The sequence below is a fragment of the Gavialis gangeticus genome, unplaced genomic scaffold (assembly GCF_001723915.1).
Source record: "Gavialis gangeticus isolate Ggan-Ray unplaced genomic scaffold, GavGan_comp1, whole genome shotgun sequence".
In the NCBI taxonomy this organism is placed as follows: Eukaryota; Metazoa; Chordata; order Crocodylia; family Gavialidae; genus Gavialis; species Gavialis gangeticus.
The window spans coordinates 11,601,657-11,614,479 of NW_017729030.1; the positions used below are offsets into that span (position 1 = coordinate 11,601,657).

General features: G+C 41.2%; 1 protein-coding gene across 5 annotated transcripts in view; it reads right to left on the minus strand.

Annotated features, from left to right (window-relative positions):
- The window catches only part of LEF1 (lymphoid enhancer binding factor 1), a 124,713-nt gene that overhangs the window by 38,557 nt on the left and 73,333 nt on the right, over positions 1 to 12,823 (minus strand). For all 5 annotated transcript variants that reach the window (XM_019521952.1, XM_019521949.1, XM_019521953.1 and 2 more), the window contains exon 5: positions 4,037 to 4,169. In XM_019521952.1, the coding sequence (XP_019377497.1) occupies positions 4,037 to 4,169 (133 nt within the window). The remainder of the gene's footprint in view (positions 1 to 4,036; positions 4,170 to 12,823) is intronic.

Below are 12,823 nucleotides of genomic sequence, written 5' to 3' on the forward strand. Positions count from 1 at the left end.
TGCCTAGGGTTCATGGGGCTGGGGTCCATGCTGTGGGAAATAGGAGTGAGGGTGGGTGTGGATGGAAAAGTGCTGCTAATAGTGTTACTGCTGCTCTGTCAGCTTTGACATTTCATTAGAAGCAGAGGTGAACAATATAGGCTCACTGAATGCTAATCTATAGTCAATTCATACTTAAAGATTAAAGAAAAGAGTGGGTGACAGAAAAACTGCTTTCTTCTTGAGTACTGTGTCCAGTTCTGGGCGCTGCACTTCGGGAGGGACGTGGAGAACCTGGAGAGGGTCCAGAGGAGGCCACTCGTATGGTTGGGGGCCTCTGTGGCCAGCCCTATGAGAAGAGGCTGAGGGACCTGAATCTCTTCAGTCTCCACAAGAGGAGACTGAGGGGGGGATCTTGTGGCTGCCTACAACCTTATCAGGGACCAGCAGCAGGGACTCGGGGAAAGTCTGTTCACCAGGGCCCCCCTTGGAGTCACCAGAAACAATGGCCACAAGCTGAGGGAGGATAGGTTTAGGTTAGATATTAGGAAGAACTACTTCACTGTAAGAGCCTGGAATAGGCTTCCCAGAGAGGTGGTGCTCTCACCTTCCCTGGAAATCTTCAAGAGGAGACTGGATAGGCACCTGGCTGGGGTCTTATGACCCCTCCCACCCCCAGTGCTCCTTCCTGCCCATGGCAGGGGGTCGGACTAGATGATCTGTCTAGGTCCCTTCCCACTCATTGATTCTATGATTATTTCAGAATCCCCTCTTCCATTCACAGATTGTGTAAGAATCGCCAAATGAGAAACCAAGTCACTTCTTGGGATGGCCATCCTCCAAAGTTTTCCTGTATTGAGACCACTATACTGCAAGTACCAAATTGAACAGGTCTATAGAAGAGGGTGGGCTATTCTATTTCTACAATCAGTAGTATTAAATCCTGCAGCATGAGAGTGGATTGCCTTTACTGTACAAGCATAGAAGGGTTATTGCTAGTACAGGCTATTTAGCTCTTAAGGAACCCAGCTATAGCTGACCACTTTCTAGCAGTAAAACCCACATACTTTTTAGCTTGAAGTAGTACAGTGTGAATTTTTTATTCACATGAAATGTATTGACTTTTGGACATGACAACCGTTTGCAATCATAAAAGGACAAATTAAAAAAGAATAAGAAGAACCTCCTACTTCCTTGGAGAGTCTTCACTTTTATTCAGATTATATAAAGTAAAAAGCTTCATATGTATTAATTTGATGCTAACTTTCAATTCTTAGATTATTTGATTTAACAAAAGGCAGGCAGTGTCACCATGACAGAAATTTTCCCCATGGATGCTGCTGAAGAACTCTCTATTTGAGACAAAGACAGTCAAAACAGGAATATCTCTTGTAAATTTTGGATCCCCTTTGTGTCCCATGTGTTCCTATATAATTTCTCAGCTAATGCAGGGCACCTTGACACAAGAAGAATAACTTGCTGAGAAACATGTTGCAGTTGTCCAAGATAAAGCAAGCCCCAGTGATCAACTGCACAGTCTAGCAGGGCCTAAAGCAGGGGGCATTTGGAAACTTGGATCTGGAGTACTCACATTAGTAAGGCTGACCAGGACCTAGAACAGAAACACTGACATGCCAGAAACTTTTTCACACTATTTCTATAAATGACCGGATGTCCCATTTTACTAGGGCTGCTCCAATGCACTGATGGCACTTTAGACAGATCTTCACCCTGGTCTAAAACCTGGAGTATCTGGTCTAAAACCTGGAGACCGGGGCTTCTGTCTCCTTCCCCCACATTCTAATCTCTCCATCAGCGGGTTTCACCTGTGCACGACACCCCTGCTAGCCATCCAGGGAGACTATGCTCTATGCCCTGCATTAAGGACAAGAGAGACCTGATAAACAGGGAGAAAGTAGGGCTGGAAAGGGTCAGCTAACCTGAGGCAGGATCATACTTATCCAAATCATCCTATACAATCCATAATCTAAACAACCACTGCTGTAATCCCTGAAACACCACACGACATAACACTATAACCTGCCACAGGTAAAGCAGGGGAACTACAGCAGTCAATGTTTACTTTAAAAAGAAAATAAAGAAAACAAAAGACAAAGGAGAACCAAAATACGACAGGCTAAAATCTATGGGACACAGGGAAACAAGCTCTGGTTGATGACAGAACATAATTGTGGCATAGCAAGATAGTGAATAGCAAATCAATAGTTCCATTAGCTTCTGAGCCCTCATACCACTCAAGTGCTACATACCCAATCAACTACCCCAGGATGCAATGGTCCTGGGAATTTTACATCTTAACTATGTTAAAAAAGGGACAGATGCTGCATCAGTGAGACTGCAAACAACACTGTACAGGACCCCCCGCCCCTAGGAAAACCCATATATTGTTCTCCTGAGCATGGACACCGAGGACAATGTCAGCACTATTCAGTTCCTGGAGCTATAAAAAAATGTTTTCTTAAGGAACCCAATAGAGACAAACCAGGACTCCATGGATGGCCAGATCCAGATACGATCTCTGTAGCTTGGCTGACCTCCAACTGCATGATTACACCTTCCAATTGCACAGAAGTTGCCACTTTGTCCGGGCTGAACAGGCTCTCAATACTATTAACTCTTTTCTCCTAAACACAGCCTAAAACCACCAGCTCTTCCACAAGAATAAGTTTGCCATCAACTTTTTCCTGACTGAGCATCCTGACCACCACCGGTCCAGAGAAGCAGCCCCTCTCAAAAGAACGGGTTACAGTAAGAAACAATTTTCTACAACTCCTATCTACCCATTTTCATCTTCATCCGATTCCATCATACCATTTTTGCCCCAGCTGTCCCACCTGCTGACCTAGTGTGCTCTTAACTTTCTCTCTCCTCTTGTCTCTAAATGCTCAATTGCCCTGGACTGCTTCTCCACTCTCCTTAGCCTTACCTCATTTATCACCATGCCCCTTCTCTCTAGAGTTTCCTCATCTTACTTGCTCCTTCCTTGTCCTTGCCATGCCCATGCCTTCATCCCATCATACTCTCCTCCATGTCCACTTTTGCTCTTCTTGCCCTCATGCACATATACCGTGTTTTTAAAAATTCTCCCTTCTGATGTCTCTTTCCAGTTCATGCCAGTGTGGGCTTCACACAGGATTTTAAACTGAACTGTAGAGACTAAAATCATGACAATGCTTGGCATAGTTTTAAGCTCAAAACTGAGCTCAGATTTAGTTCTAATGTTTGTGGATCTGAGCCTTTCACTTGAAGTCCCAGAAATTGTGTTCAGTGACACTGCTCATTTGTGTTGCAGGACAATGCTTCTCAGTAAACGTTTAGTCTATCATACTTGTAGCTACAATTTCCTGATAAATTTAGGGGAGAGGAGTTGATGTGATAAGAGAATTGAGAAAAATTGACATCCAAAAATGTCTACTTCTATAATGAACTAATTGACATTTCTTCACAAGCAAGAGGTATTAGGCACAAGAAACTTTTAAGGCTGTTAAGTTTATGTGGTGTTATACTTTTGTGTTCTGAAAGCTATATTTTTTTTTGCAGACTACAAGCCAATTAAAATAAAGTGGCAGTAAGGTGGGAAGAGGAGGCAAAGGAATGTTCTTGGTTTGACAGTACTATTATCAAATATATTAAGGGAAGCTTAATAAAAATAAGGAAATAACTAAGACTGAACTCTCCTTTCTGTGCGTCTCTAGAAGTTTTCAGATCATGAAAAACCTGTGTGCTGCAATATATGGGCTCAAAGGGAATGCCAGAGACTGATTTTTTTTTAAATGATAGTTTTGAAAAGTAATGAGGCAAAAAGGTGAACCTATACATTTTGCTCAAAACAGCCAACCCCGATAGAAGAGAACAGCCACCCCATGTAAATATGCTGTATGACAACTTTCTGAGGAAGACTGTTCGCCTAGTTATGAACCCCACAGAACCAAAATGTACAAGAGACCCTTTGATAGCACTGGTGGTACTAAAGCTCCAAAACCAACACTTGCATTAGTTCCCCATTCTCTTTTTTAAATATAAAAAGAAGTCTCACCTTGCTTTGAGTTGACGTCTGAGGGGATGTGCGAAGGGTGTGACCCTGGGGAAAAGTGCTCGTCGCTGTAGGTGATAAGTGGGGTGAGAGGGTGAACCGCATGGGAAGGCTGCACCACTGGCACCTTGTTTGACTGCAAGAGAAAAAGGCAAGCACTAGTAATGATGCCCATGCATCATGTTCATTATTATACAAAAAAGCCACTCATGAGTACATACAAATAAGGGAACAAGTTATAAAGAAACAATATGTCAGCTTTTTGTCCCCAGACACACAAGACAAGGACTCTCACCTGCTTCTACACAGAGGGTTTCGGGGGGGAGGGATGAGGAGTGACAAGTGCTAAGACTTGCAATGACTGCCGAGGTAGATATAGAGCAGGTGCTGAACTAACAGCCAGGAAGTGGGTATGGTTAGGCAAAGAAACAGTCATGAGAGAACGGAGCTGCATCAGTCGTTCTTGAGAGGTGCAAGAGGCCATATGTCAGCTGGAGTACCTTTATAGAGGAACAAGTTAGCAGGAGACAAAGAAAGAGGCTAAGCAGTCCATGTAGGACCAAAATAGACAACTGCCAACAAGTGTGCCGCCATCAGATGGCAGCTGGGCTGACAAGCACATAAACCTTTAACTGGAGGACAGCAAAAGCAAAACTTTAGAGTTCAGCAATTACTGTCTGCATTGGTTTGGCTCTTACCAACAAAGACAGCTGAATTGGTTTCATTTTTGTTTGCAGCAATTTTCTGGTATGCATGCATTTGTACGACGTTATGACATTAATACATACCCTCCCCCAGCAATTCTAGAACTTAAGGGTGCCTATAGACGTGCTTGCTAGCTTTTTAATTAGAATGTGTCAGAGCAGAATTGATTAAGCAAGTCTGCTCCGCGGTCTAATTAGAACATTCAAGTGTTGCCTCAGCATCATGCATATTAAGCCCCCAGCATTTCAAAATGGCCACAGGGTTGCTTTAACTAAAGCTTGTTGAATGAGCTTTAGTTAAAGCATCCCCACAGCCATTTTGAAACATGGGGGTGCTTAATACAAGTGATGGTGAACTGTTCTAATTAGAGCGGCTATCTGGGAACCACTCTAATTAAAATGTCTTTGATTTGATTTCTGCTCCACCATTCAGCGGCTGTGGCCTTTACTATTCAGGTAGCCGAGGGAATCAGTTGACTTAATTAATGGCTCACTGTTGGTTACTTCACAGGTGTTAATGATGGTCTTTTTTTTTTTTTAAATGGTCTTGATGTTCTACTAATCAAACTAACGTTTCTTAGGGCAATTTTGCTGTCTCCTACTTGCTCCTGGTCTCCTCCTATTTCACAGCTCTGGAGACTATTTAGCTTTTTTCAGAATCACAGATCCAGACATGAAGCAGCAGCTAGGGGTTGGCTTTAGTTAAGCAGGAAAGGCAGGGAAAGTAAGCAGAGCATCAGGCTCTGTCCCTGCCCTATGCAGCCATAACTTTTTCCAAAGTCTTTTTTTCTTCATTTTGCTTTTTAAAAACCAAGGCGTATATTATATTTGAGGGTGCTCTGTATGTTTAAAAGTATGGTAAGTAGTTGTCCATGCCCGTTTAACAAATTAGATCTGTTACGATTAAAACACTGACTATTTTAGGAGACATGCAACACCAGACCATGTTACTCAGAATCCTAGTTCACAGCATGCTAAGAACAGAAACATGTTAGGAAGAATTAGTGCTATATTAGCACTCAATTATTCTCTCAACTGGGTAGCATAAGACAATACTTATATAAAGGAAAACCACATTTGTATATGACGTTTTCTACAAATTAAGTACAGCTTTAAAAGGAAAGCGTTCAGCCGGTATATTCAAGAGTGCCCTGAGGCTAAAGGAATAGCATAGTTATCAAAGTAATTCTCCTCACATCCCAACATTAACTCCAAATCCAAAAAGCTAGAAGACAACTGCTTTGCACAGACAGTCAAGGCCATTTACATATTAACACTTCTCTACATTTTATCATAATTTTTCTTTTCCCATAGCAGGACTAGCTGCAGTCATAATCCCAGCATGTAATAGGCACAGTATTACTCGTCATTTCTACCCCACCATTCTGTGGGCTGCCCCTCAGCAAAAATAATTAAGCCACAAACAGAAGCTTCTAATAAAAATGGAAAGGGCATTCAGACAAAAATGCTGATAAAGCTCAGCAAGGACAGACTGTCAACTATTGGGAATTAGAGAAGAAAAAAAAATTTAAGAACCCACTGAAATTAATTTTGTTTGACTCTCAATACTCAAATCCTGTCACAATAACAGATTTTAGGACAATATTTAAAGTATAAATCAAGGGTTTCTTTTGACGTCTACAACTAGAAGGGTTATTAAATAGACCACTCAATTTATTAAGTCTGATAGCAGTACATGGGTGAAATAGGGGTGGGAAAGAGAGGAGCAAATGGGAACCTGTGCAGCATTTTTGCTTTCCTTGTTTTCAGAGCACCACCTTAAGGAACTTGCATTAGCAGGCAGTATCTTCTTAAATGTCTGACCTATCCCTCCAGTCATATAGCTCAGAATCTGGTGCCATGAATTTTTGCTAAATTATGCTATCCTTGCTCTCCTCTTAATTTTACGGTTTTCAACACAGATTTGCTTTCCTGTGGGAAAGAGATAAGAACCTGAGGATTTTAATTTAAGCTTTGGCCTTGTCTTATATTTTGCAAGATGGAGAGAGAAAGCAGCACTAGTAGGTGTTTTAAAGCCAACAAGCATTAGGTCCATTTTGTGACCAAATAATAAAAGAAATATGAATTTTCAATAATATGTATTAGGTGAGTTATTAAGAGTGATAGCTCAGGCTCTGTTCAATTTTCCTGTTCGTATAAATTCAATAAAATAGATGCTAACAAATTTCAAATTTTAAAATCATGCCTTATTCTTTAGCTATGAGATGTTGGTTGACACTCCATTCAGCAGTTGCTTTAATCTATAATAAATCAGTGTATTAGATGAACATGTCTATAGGCTGACTTATTTGGGGGAAGCGGGAAAACACATCAGCTAAACAGCATTAATTCCTCAAAATTTAGTAATTAACACTCTTTACTATATTCAAGATATAATTAGCCTGCACATTCTTTGATATCAGTTACCCATGAATTAGGTTTTTTTAAATTACCAATTCTTACTTCTAGTTAGTCATTCTCTCTGCCCTCTAGCTCCTTAATATCCTAGTAATTTTTCTCTTGATGTCTTAGTTCATGCACTCTCCACCCTATAGACTTAAGGTGATCCAATATACCTGTCCCATGCTGCTCTTACCGTCCTCGTGAGAAAGTTTTCTTTCCTAATATCCAGCCTAAAGTTCCCCTGCTGCAACTTGAAACCGTTGCTCCTTGTTCTGTCATCTGTCACCAGTGAGAACCAGTCTAGCTCCATCCTCTTTCAAACCACACTTCAGGTAGTTGAAGGCTGCTATCAAATCCCCCCTCCGTCTTCTCTTCTCCCAACTAAATAAGCCCAGTTCCCCTAGCCTCTCTTCAGAAGTCATGTCCCCCAGCCCCCAAACCATTTTTGTTGCCCTCTGCTGGATTCTCTCCAATTTGTCCACATCCTTTCTGTAGTGGGGGGGCCCAAAACTGGACACAGTACTCCAGATGTGGCCTCACCAGTGCTGAATAGAGGGGAAGAATCACTTCCCTCCACCTGCTGGCAACAGTCCTACCAACACAGCCCAGAATGCTGTTAGCCTTCTTTGCAACAAGGGCACATTGTTGGCTCGTATTCAGCTTATTATCCACTGTAACCCCCAGGTCCTTTTCTGCAGAGCTGCTGCAGCCAGTCATTCCCCAGCCTATAGCGGTGCATGGGATTCTTCTATCCTAAGTGCAGGACTTTGCACATGTCCTTGCTGAACCTTCTTTTGGTCCAATCCTCCAGTTTGTCTCAGTCTCTAACCATGCTGTGGAGGGCTGGGGGACAGCCTCTCCTGCCCAGGAGAGGAATGGGCTCTCCGCAGGAGAAAGCACTAACTACAGTGTGTTCTAATTCTACTTTTTATAAAAAGCTGTGTTTAAGCTAGAGTATTAAAGACCAGTTCTGCACTTGCCCATTCGCCTTCCTTAGGTGAATTCTGTGGGTTCTGCCATAGATGGGTACTTGTGGGCTGAATATTTTCCAGAAGTGTGGCTGCCCAAGTCACATATAAGAATCTTAACCCATGATCCTAAGGAAGACAGAGTCGTCAAACTCTGCTTATGTTGTGGTGTGAGGTGAGAAGTGGGGAGGAGGGAAAACACGGTCCCTCGTTATTCGGAGGGTCTGAATAAAATCCAGTACTAAAAAGCCGTCACATCTTTGGTTCTTGGTTTCAAAGATAGGAATTTAAATCCAACACACCTAACGTTATCCCTCCTCCTCCCAAGAAAGGGCTGGAATATCAGGAGGTAAGACTATTTTTTTCCAGTTCATCTCATGTTTATTATGAGCATCTTCCATTCTGAAGAACGTACATATGGCGTATGCCTCTTCCCCAGCAGGCTTTCAGTGGAAGTGGATTTGTTCTAAGGGCCGTCTCTCACTGGCAAATACCTAAGGGAAAACAAGGGCTACAGACAACTGTCCTCCTCTGGTTGAGTCAAGTGGGTTCACAGAGTTGTTGCTTCTGCTATGCCCTCAGAGAGGAGGAGAATGTACTTGAAAGTTAAACCTTGCTATCAGCCTCTGGTACTTGACCAATACAAGCTGAATATGTACCCTTAGCAGCACCACCTGATATGAGTGGCATCAGCTGCAAGAATTGAAGAGTATGACTGCAGGATAGGTTGGGCTTAGTTTATAAGCCCAGGCCCTTCATTTGAGCTTTTACTGCTCAACATTTCAGCAGCTCCCAAACTTTGCTCCCAGCCTTTGATCCTGATGTCTTGCTCCTGCCTTGGGCCTCAGTGCCTCACTCCCACTAAAACCCATCATGTGGTCTAGACTCCCCAGCTCCTGACCTCTGACCTGGAGAAGACTTGGGCATTGCTATGTACTAGGAACATAACTGGGATTCCCTGGTTGTGACCCATTGTGCAGTTTGAGGCCCTGATCTGGATTCCCTGTAGACACAGATACTGGGTTAACTCTGGGTTCCTCAAGACTCTTTATGCCCCAATCCTTACACTAATAACCAGAGAAACAACAATGTTTTCCTCCTTCTGAAGAAAGCTATTGTCAACTCAGTTCATTCGAGTTGGACTCATAGCATATCATCAATGAGTACAATACTGCAATTGTTTGAGGTTAACCCTGCACATGCTGAAAAACTTGCATCATTTATTTTTCAGAACCCTTATTCTTCCTGTATAAATGTGACAAAAGCCAAGTTGGAGGGAAGGCAAAAACTCACTTTCCCTCAAGTCCTAACCAAGAGAAACTACTGACTTTTGGGGGAATGAGTTGACTTTCAACTATATTCCAGAGTAACTGGTGTGTTCACTCCATAATACAGATGCTTCACTGACAGGGGAGAAAGAAAACCTATGAGCCTTTTCCCATTTACTGTATAATGTAATATAATTAATTTCATTTAATAGAGATTGTGATATTCCAATAAATCTGAATCTAGGGATTATCAGCCTGGGTAAACACACTACAAATTCTATGTAACATGGATTATGCCTTCCTATGTTTTGTTCAGTATAAAGTCAATGTTTACACAATTCAAAATAGCTATTGCTACTACAGGCAAGTTTGAGAGCTTCAGACTTTTCACTGATGTGATGCAACTTCTATCTCAAAGTATGTATAAACTTGGGGCCTTCTAGAAACCCTTATTATTTGATAAATTCCACTGAAGACACTAGGACTATTTGAATGATTATAGACCATTTGGTGGGAAGTGGTCACAGGACTGTGCTTTTCATGTATTTTTGTACAGGAATTACATTTCATCCACCATCAAAATGAAATGTGTGAGTACACTGTGGTAACTAAGTAGTTCAGAGAAATACCAGAAAATAATCTGGATGCAATTTTTATTAAAAGACTAATAATACATACACATGCACAAAATATAAATAATGGTGCCTTGCCCCATGTTGCATATATAGAAGTTTTTATATTGATACTTAGTTATATATACTGCTTTTGTCAGTGCTATACAAGCTAATTTAAGCTTCTTCAAACATGGAAAGTTAACCTACATATCTGTTCTGTATGTTATTTTATTTGTACCTACAAACATTACATGTGTTCTAACATGTAGGGATCAGGCCACAGCTACTGAAAGAAAAAAAGTTCCCTTCCAACTGGTTTGAAGTGGAGCACTACATACATAATATACTCTTAATGCACAGAGAACTGAAATGCATGAAGGGTACTCCCTCCCACAGGGTGACCAAGCAAAGCAAATGTATCAGAAAAAGGCAGAGGTTCACAGGTTTGTGAACCTAAAAGCCCTGTTATGCTTTAAAGCACCTTGTCACATGGATGTCATAACCTATTATGAACATTAAAGGTTAACTGCAAAGAAACTCTCAAGCCTGTTAACCTGAATGTGTGCCAATTATGCCCCAAATGACCATGCTCAAATGGGCATTCACACATGAACAAGTGAGAACTAGCCTCACATTTCTTTTTAGGTTACACAGTCATGTCATGGCTCCATTTCAGTTGCAAGACCACAGATAACAAAAATCCTCCAGAGCACAGTGGGTCTTGGGCACAGCGTGTGATTTTTAGAGACTCTTTTGGCAACATTCATGCCCATGAAAGGAGAAGATACCAAACTCTTTCTGACCCACTGCCATGTTTCATGAAAGTTTTTCCACTACTTGTGATCACACAGGTGATACGTTATCATCTGTTATTAGTGTAGCATTAATAGATTCCTAGACACTTTAGAAGCAGTTAAGATAAGGTGCCTGCTCTAAAGAGCTCACAGGCTAGAGAGTGTGTCAAAACAGAGCAGGCTGGCACAACTAGATTAAAAGAAAAAAAAAAAACAACACAGTTTAGTTTAACTACGTATGTGCCAAATGTCTCTTACCCTGGGCATTCAGACATTGATAAAGTTGCTATTCACCTTTAAGGCTGACTTGAAAACACTTAGATATAGAGATGTCATCCCCTGCCTTTCCCCCAGCAAATATAAATCAAAAAATGAATAAGAAAATCTAGTCTCAAAAGGAGTCATTTTTAGTCCGATCTTTCCTATATCCCAATTGAAAGCCTCACCTTCTGAGTTTAGGAACAAAGCAGAAAAGCCTTTTAGGGTCAAGAAAAAAACTCCCACAAGTTTCCTGCCTGGCAGCCATTTCTTTCAGAAACTTTGAAGACTTTGTATCCACTAGACTTTGGGAAAAGCTCCCACACTGGCATTACTGCAGCTATGCTATTGGAAAAGACTGCGCTCTAGTCATTTCCACGGGACAGTGTGGGTTAGGACAGGTCTTTCAGAATATATTTATCCTGATCAAAGGTCAATATTCTCTGAAGTTGCTAGTGATTACAAGTGTCCACATTTACTTTTCTGGTGTCCAAATTAAAGAATTTTGCAGGACTTTTTCCACATACCACTGAAAAAGTGCCCCAAGTTAGATACTCAAAATAGTCACTTTTGGAAAATCCTGGCTCTTATAATTTTTTTTTTTAAATTAAGTTGTATTCAAGAATCCTCATCCAAAGGAGGCATTCTGATCAATTTAACTTTTTGCCAAGTAAGCCTTGGATGCAACAAGGCACTATTTAAGATTGAAATACAATCTAAATCCTAACAGTTTTCCCTCTACTTTTTAAATATCTATGGAGAAAGACAACTAGCTGCAGTTTCTGTGATAGGATACTTTACAGCTGCTGGTTATGTGTAACAAGTGTACAACACTATAAAAAGCCCAAGACTAAGCCACTGCAAAAATATTTGTTGGTTAACACTAGTGACAAGTCAAGCTGTTTTGGAAACACCCATTGAGCTGAATGGAGCCATTTGTTCCACTGGGTGCTGAGATACTAATAAACTTTCAAAAGGCTCTTACATCCACAAGGAGTTGTTAACAGTTGGACAAGGGACTTCTTAGAAAGATATAGTGTGTGAAATCCAAAACACCACTCGCAAAAGTAGAAAATACTGTGAAAATAAGTAAACAGATGCCCTTATTGAACATGAGTATAGTTCATGCTCTTATTCCCATTTTTTTCCACAGGGATTAAATCTGAATATACAGGCCCAGAAAAGGAGATACATATCAAACTGTGTTACCAGCTTGATTCATGAATGAAATTGTGCACAAAACAACCGTAGATAAATAGCTAGATGGCTCCAAAGCTTCATTCCTACCCTCTCCCCAGAAGTCTGCTTGCAGTCTACAGGGACCTTAATCCCAATCTTTGTCTGAAACCATTCCAGAAGACAGACTCCTCAAAGCTTTTCATTTGACATGATCCAGGCTGACCTGCCCCATGACCTGATCTCAGCTATACAAGTTTCTGATGTACAACCGTCAGTAATTACTCTGACTAGTTCCCTGCCTGCTGGCTAAAATAGCTGAGTCTCAAGCCACTGGCCAAAGCAACAGCATCACACAAACTCTAGATACAAGACTCAGCAAGTCAGAAGCATAAAAATGATTTAAGAGCAAGATGGCCCTTTCCAGGAAAAATAAATCCCTAGTGTAGTTATTCCACTTCCCTTTATTTCTGTTAACTTTGCAGGCCAGTATTACAGTGTTATGTGCACTCTATTTGTGTCATTCTAGGGCTAGTAGTGTGGAAGATGCATTGTTTAATAAGACCATTGTAATGACATGCTACATTTAAGGACACACACATTAA